The 12,327-nt window shown below is 58.8% G+C and overlaps 1 protein-coding gene across 1 annotated transcript in view; it reads right to left on the bottom strand.

Moving 5' to 3' along the window:
* CACNA1I (calcium voltage-gated channel subunit alpha1 I) overlaps positions 1-12,327 on the bottom strand; it is a 114,523-nt gene that overhangs the window by 90,825 nt on the left and 11,371 nt on the right. The window contains exon 2 of the mRNA XM_053894858.1: positions 11,797-12,055. Within this exon, the coding sequence (XP_053750833.1) occupies positions 11,797-12,034 (238 nt within the window). The 5' untranslated portion in view covers positions 12,035-12,055. The remainder of the gene's footprint in view (positions 1-11,796; positions 12,056-12,327) is intronic.

Here is a 12,327-nt window from a genome sequence, read left to right as displayed (position 1 = left end):
AAGTTCATGAGGCCCTTCTCAGGATAATGTTTTTAATGCTTACGTTTTTTTAATGCCCAGAATTAGAAAGGAAGGAAGCCAGTTATGTTAAAAGAGTTGTCAACACATTAAAAAAACAAACAAACAAACTCAGGAGGAAGGAGAACCACTCGAGATTCATTATCAACACAATGAAGAGCCAGGGCCAGTGGCGGGTCTGATACTGTGATGGTAAAGCAGTGATGAAGTCCACAAGCACCCCAATGTGACAGGGAGACATCAGCGATTGCTACTAGTGAGCCACAGAAACTGCCAGTAATCACACCGTGCTTTGTTACCTCCGTTCATAATAGAAAGAAAGGCTCCATTTCGGTCTGACATCAGTGAAAACAAACGTGCAACTTGACCCCATCCAGGTTCAAGAACCCCAGGGGCGCCTGGATGTCTCCATCGGGGAAGCGTCAACTCCTTTATTTCGGCTCAGGTCATGATCCCAAGGTCATGGGATCAAGCCCTCAGTCAGGCTCCGAGCTAAGCGCAGAGCCTGCTTAAGATTCTCTCTCTCTCTCTCTCTCTCTCTCTCTCTCTCTCTCCTTGTGCCCCTCTCTCCACCTCGTTCTCTCTCTCCATCCCCACCTCTTTCCTAAAATAAAAAAAGAGAAGAAAAGAACCCCCAGGCTAAGATCTTGTTCTAGAAACTCTCTCCCCCTCGGGCCCTGGAGACACCTGGGCCTTCTCCTACTTCATGGGCTCCGACCCTCAAATGTTGGCCTTTCTCAGGCTCCCCAGCCTCTGGTCTCCCCTCTCCTCTCCTTGATCCCACACCCACTCGCAAGGCCTCAACTCTGGTGGTCAGCAAGCTGACCAGGTCTGCAATCTGTCCCAGCCCCAGGGCCACTCCATCCTGACCAACAGACCTCCCAGACATGCCCTAGGTTGTCTCTAGGAACCTCAAATCCATCATAATGGGGTAGGTCATATTCTCCCAGACTGCCAAGTTCTCTGCACTTCCCTCCCCTAATGAATGATGTCCCTCAGCCACCACCAGTGCTGGAAGCTGTCCAGAGGAGGACCCTCCAGAGGCTCCCTCCCGCTCATCCCATTGTCCCTCTCAGAGACCTGTCCATTTCCCCACCTAAATCTCTCCCCTCCACCCACAAATCTGCACCCCCACTGCCCCAGGCAGGCTGCACTCCCCACTCCTCACTCTGAACAGTCTCTTCCTTCAGCCTTGCCTTTTCTGCAAAGCCTCTACACGCAGCCAGTGGGTTCCTCCAAAACCAAAAGCCCTCCACGGCTCCCCACGGCCTTCCAGAGAGTTTCCAAACTCCTTGGCTTGGCATCCAAGGCCCATTGTCTAAGTGCTCTTGGCCGGCCTCCTCTCTGTCCACACAACCTCCACCTCCAACCTTGCTTGCTAGGATGCGCTTCATTGAAAGCTTTGCTGCACATCTACTATGTGCAGGGCTGAGGGCCAAGGCCTAAAGAAGAGGCAGGCACTAATGGATCATGGAGCCTGTCCTCAAGTTACTCACAGTCTAGGAGAAGGTGAGGAGAATAAGTCAGATACAAAAGGCCTTACACACGGTACAAGAAGAGGGCTTGACTGGGCGTTGAGCAGGTAACAGGTGGATGAGAGACTGGGGGAAGTGTGTTGATCAATAAGTATCTGCCAAAGAAGGGAATGGATCAGTGAGTAAATGGGCTGATAGATGGACAGACAGGAGCATGGGGTGGGGCCGTTGGGTCAATGGATGATTGAATGGGTAGATGGTTGTGAAGGTGACAGGGGTGGGGGGGTGAATGCATGAATGTAGAGGTTAAGGAAGGTGGATGGGTCAATGGGCAGATGAATGGATGAAGAGATGGAAAGATGGATGGATGGATGGATGGATGGATGGATGGGTAGATGGATGGATGGATGGAGTAAAGAACGATGAGTGGGGACAAGGACAGGTGGGTATATGGGAGGCGGTTGGAAATGGGACACTCTAGTAAATGGCAGCTCCAGGATTCGACCCCAAGTTTACATGACCACAGGAAACCCTTCAGGTTGGGACTCAGCACTGTCCTCTCTTCCTCCTTCAGAGATTCCCTCTCTCACTCTACACCCCCTTCCCTGCTGTGCCCACACTTTCAGAGCTCCCCAAGACCCCAGGGACCACCTGGGCCAGGGTTTCTCAGCCTGGGCACTATTGACATTTAGGACCTGATCGTTCTTTGTCGTGGGCAACTGTCCTGTGTGTCGTTTTTACCCACTAGAAACCAGTAGCACACCCTCCCCAAGTTGTGACAGCCCCAAAGGCCTCCAGACATTGCCAAATGTCCTCTGGGGGCAAAACCGTCCCTGAAAATCACCGATACAGCCTAACCTCCCCCACACCACTATTTGATGGATGAGGAAACTGAGACCCAGACAGAAGGAGTGACCTGCCTGAGGTCACGAAGCTCGCACTCGGCAGACCCCAGACTGGACCTCGGGGGACAGTCAATCCTCAGTCATCTCCTCACTTGACACAGAGGTGCAGGTGAGAGCCTCCCCCCCGCCCCAGCTCTCTGGGAGAAGCCAGGTGCAGACCTTGAACACCCTGCTGTCCGCACCTCTACCCGCCGCCCCCAGCCCACCCCCGGCCCCTCCCATAGCGCTCCAAGCCCTCCCATTCCCATATAGCACCTCACAGTCAGCCACGCCTCCTCCTCCTGCTTTCTCATATAGAAAGAAACTGCCATCCAGAGAGGTCGAGCTGTTTGCTCAGCATCACCAGCAGTAAGCACCAGCGTCAGGTGGTACTGGTACTCAGCAGTAAGCACCAGCGTCAGGATCTGCACTTGGGGAGAGAAGAGGGAGACCAGAGCACAGCTCCACAGGGCAGACGGGGCCAGAAAGGTGGAAGGCAGCCCCACAGGAGAGCCAGAGAGAGACCGGCGGAAAGACATTCCGGCTGATTAAAAAGACGGATCGATTTCTCTCGGAGAGAAACAAACGGGGCCATTTGTCTCCCAACAGGACAGTTGGAGGGAGGTGGCAGGTCAAAGCTGGCTCCTGACACAGACACCCAGGCAAGATGGACGAATACAAATCCAATCATGTTTTAAATGCCCCAGGAGGGGGCTGACACTTCATTAGCCAACCAGCCCTCTTTCTAATTATCCTGCTCGCTATCAATTACGACTAGCCTTGCAGTCAGGTCTCACAGGGCTGCACACGCCCTGGGCTCCGGCCCAAGCCCCACGGGGCCACTGCCGCCCTGGACAAGCACTCCACCTCTCTGGGCCCCCCTGACAAATGGGCCTCTCTAGAGCCGCCTGAGCTGCCGGGGAAGAGGAAATGCTCCCCGCACACGGGTGGTCCTTAGTGAACGCCAGTGCCCTCCCGGGGCAGTGTCTCCCTGTGCCCTCCAGATCCAGACCCCAAATGTCCTTCGATGCTCAGCTCTCACTCCTGCCCTCACCCAGTGCACATGCCATGCTGTTAACAAAACATCCGGGGTGACCCCAGCTCAGCTCGGGCATCTGACTAGGCGCTTTTCTCAGCTGGGATGCCACCCCCACGCCCTCCACCTCTCACCCATCAAAGACTCTCTCGCCCTGGCTTGGGGGTCTCCTCCTTCATCAAACAGCTCCTGCGGCATCCCAGGCAGGCCCGACTGGCCACTCCATCCTCCTCCCGGTGGCCACGGCCCCCCTGAGGGTCCCTCTGCCCAGCCTTTATCCCACTTTGCATCACAGGGGTATGATTCCGGTCACTGTTCTTTATACTCTTCTCTCTGCCTGGAACACTATCCCTCAACTGTTCTTCGGGAAAACTCCTACTCACGCAGCAAGACCCAGGCCAAATGCCCCCTCCTCCAGGCAGGCTTCACCAAGGCCCCCCAGGAGGGATCGGGGGCAGCTTCCTCACCTGCAGCTGTGGTTGCACAGAAATCGCCACGTGACGGTACCAGAGTCCAGCCCACCCTGCTGACCAACCGAGAGCACCGCATCCAGTCTGGCCACCAGAAGCGTCCCTAGGGCACAGCTGGATGCTGACTTTTGCATCTGAGAAAAGTCAACCCTCTCTATACCAGATGGAGAGCAACGGGCCATTTCCCAGATATGTGTTGCTCCTTCCAGCAACAGGGGCCACCCGCCCGGGCATTCCCATTAGCCCGGGGCTGCAGGAGGAGGGGATACCCTCCCATAAAGAACCCCTTCCCCAGCCATAAGCCGGCCAGGCAGGTGCAGCATTGGCCTCAGAGTCTAGAGTGCTGGGCTCCAGTCTGCCCTGGCTTTCTGATTACTCAACGTGTGCCCTTGGGCAAGTCAGCCTCCCTTTTTTCTTGGGCCTCAGTCTCCCTAGCTGTAGAATGGGGCTAGCAAACTCCTGGCCCTGCCGCCTCACAGGAGGTGCTGAGAGAACCTGAGAGGCCATGGTGGTGGGGCGGGACAGTACCGTATGAACTAGAAGGTGAGGCACAAGCCCATCAGTGCCAGGCCCACGCTGGGCAAGATGGAGGAGACAAAGCAAGCCACAAACCATCCCCCTGAGGCGGAGAGGAAAGTTGTAGCACAAAGAAGGACTGATAAAGAGCTGGAGGGTCAGGGCACCTGGGCGGCTCAGTCGGTTAAGCGTCCAGCTTCGGCTCAGGTCATGATCTCATAGTTCCTGAGTTCGAGCCCCGCATCGGGCTCTGTGCAGACAGCTCAGAGCCTGGAGCCTGCTTCGGATTCTGGGTCTCCCTCTCTCTCTGCCCCTCCCCCACTCATGCTGGGTCTCTCTCTCAAAAATAAACATTAAAAGAAAAAAAAAGAGCTGGAGGGTCAAGAGAGGAAGAAGCTGGGGATCCAGGAACACTTCCCGCAGGTGGTGCCCAGGAAGCTGGGCCTGGGGGACTGGTGGGATTTGTGGCCACGGAGGCATGGAGAGGGCATCTCAGGGGGCAGACCCAGCATAAGCAAAGGCAGGGAGGCAGGGGGTGTCAGGGAACATCAGCACTTGTGTGGAGCTCCAGAACAGAAAGCACGAAGGGAAGCAGCAGAAAGGTAGCTGGAGGACAGCCCAGGTGGACCGTGCAAGGACTCAAATCCAGGATAAGTGAGACTGTTCTGGGGGTGATCGGGAGCCATGGAAGGTTCTTGAGCGAGGAAGGAATGAGTAAACAAATAAAAGGAGGCAGGGAGGGAGGGAGACAACAGCCCTCCCTGGGCACGCAGCTCTCTACGGATGACAAACCCCTTCCACACAAGGGAGCCCCAGGAGCCCCTGAAGAGAAGCTGAGGTAGTGGGGAGAGACGAGGTCCAGGGCAGAGCTGATCGCCCATGGTTGCACAACTCCCGGCCGGTGCTCTCTTCGCCGTGCAGGGGAGGGGAGGGAGGGCCTGCCACCTTGTCAGTGGGGCAGGAGGGGTGAGATCCCAGCAGCCATCTGTTTAGACAGAAGGAGATGGAAAAACTCAACCCCAGATGTTCCCAACAGCCCAGCCATAGGGAAAGGGGTCAGGACAGAAGAGATGGAGGTTAGATTACGGGAGGACTTCCTGACAGTTTAAAACCTTCAGAGGTTTCCTCCAGGCCTTTATCCAGTGGCCAGAGGCCCTATCTGGTGCAGCAGGACAGAGAGGTAGCATGCTCAGAGACAGGGTATGGCCCAAATGACCAGGCATAGCAGGGCAATGGGGGGGAGTCTTCTTGCAGGTGACACCCCCTCTTCTCCTCTACCACATATGGGGCTCCCCAGGCTTTCTCCTCCTCCCACTGTCCAGCCTTCAGGCCCTCCCACCCGCAGGAGCCAGCACGTCCCATCACTGACAGCCTCTCTCCCTGGCAGCCCGGCCCATAGGTTTCTCAGGTCGTCAAAGACTTGGGGCCCAGGTGCCACCGCCTGCAGGACCCTTGTCCTGAGCCACCCCAGATGGCTCCCCACAGCTACCCCACTGGCCCCAGTGTGCTCACAGCTGCCGCTGGGCACTTAATGCTGTAGGAGCCCAGCCAGTGCTTGTCCTGAATTCCCACCGGACCCCCTGACATTCCCAGCCGGGGGCTGCCGCAGCCTCAGGTCACAGATGAGCGAACAAAGGCTCAGAAAAGGCAAAGGCCTCTTGGCCAGGAAGCCAAGAGCTGCTCTTCCTTCACACTCACACAAGCCACGGTCCCTGGGGTCACCTGAGCCCTCTCCCAACACCAACCCCAAGGCCGGTCTCTCCCCGCCAGCACCCTGGGCCACCGTCATTCCTCATCGCCACCCCACAGGTGCCCGCTCTGGACGGGCTCCCGACTGACGTCTCTCCCAGGGAGCCAGAGGCACCTTCCCCTGCCCAAAACGGTCATAGCTGTCCTCTGTGCACGCCTGGTGCATGGCACGCTCTCGGTAGAGGCTTGTCGAATGGTCTCACGAATGGGTGAGAGATGAACGAGAGCCCGTGCACCTCCAAGAAACGTGCCGAACACCCACAGTGAACAGCACGAGGCTTGAGCTGTGATGAGATCGTGGGCCCTGCCCCCTTCCTGCCCAGTGACTGGCAAAGTCAGAGGGTCTGCACAGCTGGGGTCTCGACCAGGTGGACCTCCAAGCAAGAGCAAGCAGAAGGCCGGAGCCAGGCGGGAGACCAGAAGCAGACAGAAGGGGGCCGGGGGCACAGATGAGAGCCAGGACCCCAGCCACAAGCACAGAGCGAGGGAACCCACTCACAAGGAACACGGCTCCTCGTGGTCCATACAGACACCACTGAGATGCTCCCTGAGCAGGGCCGGAAGGGGGTTCCCCACCAGTCCCTTCCCAACCTCATCGTCCAACCCTCCCATCCTGCAGACAGGGAGACCGAGGGCCAGCACGGGGTGGGGGTGGGGGGTGACATATCCAAGGTCACCGGCAGCTGGCATCTCTGTCCTCCCAGCCCGGGCTGGCGCCCTACCCCCTGCCCAGCAGAGAGGCGGCCTTCACAGCCGACTGGCTTCCCACCATGCATGGCTGCTTTGCACCGCAGCAGAGGCGCTGGCTTAGCGCTGGGGCGGGGGAGGCAGCGGCCCCGGAGTGTGTCCAAAGGGAAGGGGGCTGCACAGCCCTCCGGGGGATGGCCCCAGGCAGGCCCCAGAGGCGGCCTCCGAATGTAGATGCTGAAACCCAGGGAGACCCTCCCCACTGTGAAGCAAACCTGCCTGCCCTGGGAGGAGGACCGGGCACTTCTCCAGACTCTGCAGGTGGCCGCTGCGTCCTGAATAAATGCTGAGGCTGGGGATTCAGAGAAATGGAGGTTTTCGTCCCAGCTCTACTACATCCTGGCTGAAGAAGGGCTCTCACAGTCTCATCCAGGGTAGAAAATCGGTGGGTTTCCAGCTGATGGGTCCCGCTCCCAGAGGCGCCCGGCAAGAGGGGGCTATGCTGACCAGCAGCGCTCGCATGGACGAGGCCGTGACTACCGGCAGCGTGACTGGCACAAACTTACCTAAATGACAGAGATCGAGTCTGATTTTCCCTGGAAACAATGTCCTCCGGAGGCGTATGTTCCACCTAAGGGCTCGATGCCTAACATCTTGCGGAGGCAAGCGGAGCGCTTGCCCGGTTATACGTGAGGGCCCTGTTCGCCTCTGAGCTCAGATAGGAAGAGTGATCACCACATGTGCGGCAGTTTATCTTTTTCTCTTTTTTAATGGTTTTATTTATTTTTGAAGGAGAGAGAGGGAGAGAGAGACAGACAGAGCATGAACAGGGGAGGAGCAGAGAGAGAGGGAGACGCAGAATCCGAAGCAGGCTCCAGGCTCTGAGCTGTCAGCACAGAGCCCGACGCGGGGCTCGAACTCACAAACCGTGAGATCATGACCTGAGCCGAAGTCGGACGCTTAACCGACTGAGCCACCCGGGCGCCCCTACACGTGTGGTAGTTTTTCTAGTCTGCAGAACTCCATTTGCACATAGGTCATCGTGCACTGCTGTGAAGGGGGGGAGGGTACTACCCCCATTTGACGGTGGGAAAACGGGGCTCAGAGAGGTGGGAAAAACTGGCCCATGGTCACACAGCAAATCAGAGGTGGCAGGAGCCCCTGGGTCTGTCTGACTCAGGGCCCCAGCATTTTCCACATGCCACATGCCAGCTACCCATGAGTCAAGCCGCGCAATCAATCCCCTGACATTTCAGACCCAGAGACCTCCCGGCTGAAACCCTGGCTGACGGTGCACTCTCGAGGCCCAGGCCAGGCAGACGGTGGTGCTGACATTTGGGTGAGCGGCCCTTTCCCACCCCGGCTCGCCAGCTCAGGGAGGGTCCCGGCAGCCTTCTGACTCTCCAGTGAGTCAGGTGGTGACTCAGGGCCGAGCTCTGGGCTAGGTGAGGGGCTGAGTCAGGGAGCACCGGGTTCCACAGGGCAGCTGGCTCTGAGCCAGGGCCCCTCGTGCACCATGGACGTCAGCGCTGGGGACAGTCTTTCTGGGCAGACCCCGCCAGCCTGCCCTGCCCCGACCCTGGCCCGCCGGGCCTGATAGCCGCTCCCGCCGGCCTGACCCTGAGGCCTACACGTCCATCATTCCTTTGGATTCTTGATGGGAAGCAGAGCCGTGCAGAGTCTGGAAGTGTGGACGATCATTTATGGATGTCACAATGATTGGGGGCCACTACCTACTAATATTTAAGGACAAAAACACCAAATGTCCTGTAATTTGCCAGATAGCCTGGACCACAAAATGCTGTCACACCCAAGATGCCAACAGTGCCCCCACTGAGGAGCCCCCTGGTTAAGCACTGCCCCCTCCCTGAGGTCTCTCCCAAGGAGGAGGGGAGGAAGGGAGGTTTCTGGCCAGGGAAGAATCCAAGAGCCTGCATCACCTGATCAAAGACACCCCCACACACACACCAGGACCCTAAAGCCCAGCCTGAGCACCCCCCCCCCCCCCCGTCAAGTCTCTGCTCCAGCGCCCCTGCGGACACCAAGGTCATGTGGGCCTGCACTTGCAAAAACCCGCCTCAGCCTCTCTCCCACCGATCCGACTCAGGCTATGAAATCTTAGCACCGAACCATCGTGTTCACAAAGCCTAGAATCTCGGGTCCTCAGACTTCCAAACACATATGACGGGCAGCCACAGGCACCAAATCTCAGACTCATGCCCTCTTTGAAACACGGAACTTTACAGGCTTTGAATGGCAGAGGCTTAGAATGTTAATGGCCCTGAGCCTTAAATCTAAACTCTGAACGCTTAGACTTAATCACAGAAGCTTCCAGTTGGAGAGTCCCAGAACCTGACACTTCTGAAGCTGCTCCAGTGCAGAGTCATCAGATCTTTGGTCTAGGAGGGAACTCGGAAGCGAGGCAGCCGGTTCAGGCAGAGACCCTTCATCTTTCGACCCAGCCTCAGAAGCTCTGTCACGGGGCCCGGGGAGCCCAATGTGCTCTGAGCAGCTCCCAGTGTTGCGGAGTCCCTCCCCAAGGAGGGGGCTGAATCTGACAGCCCTCCTCCCCCACGCGGCTTCCACACACTGGGACCCAGGGCTCTCCCTGAGACAGAGGACCAAGCCCAGCTCTGCCCAGGGGCAGGTCTCCTTCCCTCCCCTCCCCTCCCGAGGCTGGCCTCACTGGCGCTCCCAACCGCAGCCTCCCACAGGCTCACGGTGTGGAGCCCAGGGCGTTGGTGAGGACAAAGGCCAGAGGACCCCAGGGGCTCTGTCTGCCCGACAGGCCAGAAATGTGGCAACCTGGAAGGGTCTCTGCGGGCTGCTCAGTGATCAGGGCCCAGAGTGCCTGAGGTCAAGGGTGTGGGCAACCATGGCTGGCACCCCAGGCGGCTCCCAGAGCTAGAGAAGGCCGTGTCATCCAGACCCTTGTTTTTAGGTCACACTCCCAGGCCAAGTTAATCTGAGCCATGCCTCCAGCCCAGCCCAGCCCAGTCTTAACGGTCTGGACCCTATGAGGCTCAGAAAGGTACAGCAACTTTCCCAAGGTCACACAGCAGTCAATGGCAGAGCCAAAATCAACCTCTGTCCCACCCAGGCAAGGTCCCTGTGACACGATTCCACTGTCTCCCCGGTCTTCCAGTGAGCCTTTCTCTCCCTCAAAGGCCCAAAGCTCCTGTGGTCCCCCTTTTCCTGGCCTGGCCACCCCCCAGCTTACATGCTGCAGGCTCCTAAGGTTTCCCCAACATACTGTACTAAAACTGTTCCCATGGATGGTGCCTGTGTCCCCTGCCCCCGGGAGCTCCTCAGGGCAGACCAGCTAGCTATGTTTCTCTGTCCTCCACGATCCCAGGGCTGATGTCAGAGAGCACTGGGTGAACAGAGTTATTGAATAGACCCTCTAACTGTGGCTGAGACCTCCTGAGCTGTCCCACAGAAGGACCGTGAAGGCTTTTGGTCCTCCACCCAGCTAGGGGCACCCGGATCTACACTCCACCCACGCCAGCAGAGAGCCTCGGGTTTCTAAGGTCATCACCCAGCCCCTGACACAGCAGGGAGGCCAGCAGTCCTGGGCTCAGCATGGCTGCCTCCCCCAGCCTTTCTGGGGGCCCCCTCATCACCCCAGCCTGCATCCCGGGTATGCCAGGTGTCCAGAGCTGGGCTCAGGCCCTACCCTGGGTGGCCTCAAGCCCTGCCAGAGACTCTGTGCTGCTTGGTGGGCCCCAAAAACCAGAGGCCACCATGTGTGGGTCCCAAAGCCTCCTCCTCCTCCTCCTGGGCTCACCCCACGACCCATTTCCACACGGCACCGAGCCATCCTTCTAACACACTGATCTCTCCCTATCACACCCTGCTGTAAACTCGCCCTGGTCCCGCTGCCCTGAGAACACAGGCCAGCTCCTCACTCAGACCCCTGCAAGCCTCCCTCTCCCCCCTCCGCCTCCTCTCTCCCCACTGTCCCTCACTCCCTCGTCCCTCTCTTCTCCTGGCCTTTGTTCCTGAGGTAGCCTCCTCCCCACCACCCTGTCCACCCAACACCGCTCATTACTGGAGACCCAGCTCAGACACCGCCAAAACGCGCCCGGCGAACACTGAAGGAGAGAGAGCCCGTGGCGCGCCAGGCACCGTGCAGGGTGCTGGGTGCTGGGGTCCAGCGGCAAACAAGACACGCTCGGTCCGTGTGCCGCTCACCTGACGGTTCCCTGGAGGAGGCAGATGGTAGGTCCGGAATGCCACAACCAGAGAGTGACAACAAACGGAGAGGCCAAGGGGGAATCAGGGCACACTGCCCTGAGCGGGTGACACTTAAGCCACGGTCGGAAGGATGCAGTGAAGGATTGTGCCAGGTGGAGAGGGAAGGGAAAAGCGTTTCACAAGGAAGAGCACGTGGGAAGGCCCTGAGGCCTAGAAGAACGCAGGGGGAGCAGTAAGGTGGCACCTGGTGGGCTGGGGGAGGACTTTGCTCTACTCCTCCAGGGCAGTGGGAAATAGCGAAGGGTCATAACAGGGGCCACACGGGCAGACCAGGGGCAGCAAGTGGAGGCAAGAAGATTTGTGAGGCTGCCTTCTGCCGCCTCGGGGTCCACGCCCACAGGGTCCCCTTCGGACTCGCATCATGTGGCCTCCATCAACCAAATGGCTCAGTCACCAGGAGCTGAGCCATGGGCCAGGGTCTCGCTTAACACGGCCTCCCCAGTCCCAGCGTAGACCCGGGGCTCACACCGGACGACTCTCTGAGCCAGCCGGGCACTGAACCAACCCCCAGGTCATCAACGACTTCCAGAACGTTCACATCAGCAGGACGCCAGGTCCTCATCGGTCCGCCCTCCGTGCCCCGACATGCCCCCAGACCCGCCATCTGAGCTCGCTCACCACCACCACGGCCTCCTATCCAGAGGAAGGTGTGGCAGGCAGGGCTCCATCAGGGAACAGCTCGGCCCCGTCACACAAAGGATATGGGTTACACACCATCTTGATGCACCAGTTCCGGGGGCTGGTGGTCTGTCGTAGGCAGAAGAAGGCGACAGGTGCCAGGTCCGGGTGAGGGACTTCAGGATCGGCTCCATCCAGGGGCTCCTCCAGGCCTGGAGGGGAGGGAGGGGGGCTCTGGGGCCCCGGCTGCTCCGTGACTCCCAGCTCAGCTGCTGGGGCTGCGGCAGCGGCAGACGAGGAGGGCGGCGAGGAGCTCTCGGCCATGTTGGCGCCGAACCAGGAGCCCTGGGGGAGGAAGAGACGTGGCACGTGGCAGGGGGTGCCTGGCACCCACTCCCCACCCCGCCTTCCCTCACGGGGGACGCAGCCCAGACAGAGCAGCCTCAGGTCCGTAGGCCCCTTGTCCTCACTCTGCCACGAGGATTAGGAAAAAGCTGAGGGCCCGGATGCACCCAAGTCAGAATCCACTCCCAGTGAGTGGTCCTGAGACAAGTCTGGTCAACTTTGCTCAGCCCCAGTTTGGGGCGATGGAAAGTAAGAAGAATAAAACCTTCCTA

This window comes from Panthera pardus, unplaced genomic scaffold (assembly GCF_024362965.1).
Source record: "Panthera pardus isolate Hobbes unplaced genomic scaffold, ASM2436296v1 HiC_scaffold_6, whole genome shotgun sequence".
NCBI lineage: Eukaryota > Metazoa > Chordata > Mammalia > Carnivora > Felidae > Panthera > Panthera pardus.
Note: the sequence above shows the minus strand (reverse complement) of the source record. Positions and strands in the feature narration are given on the sequence as shown.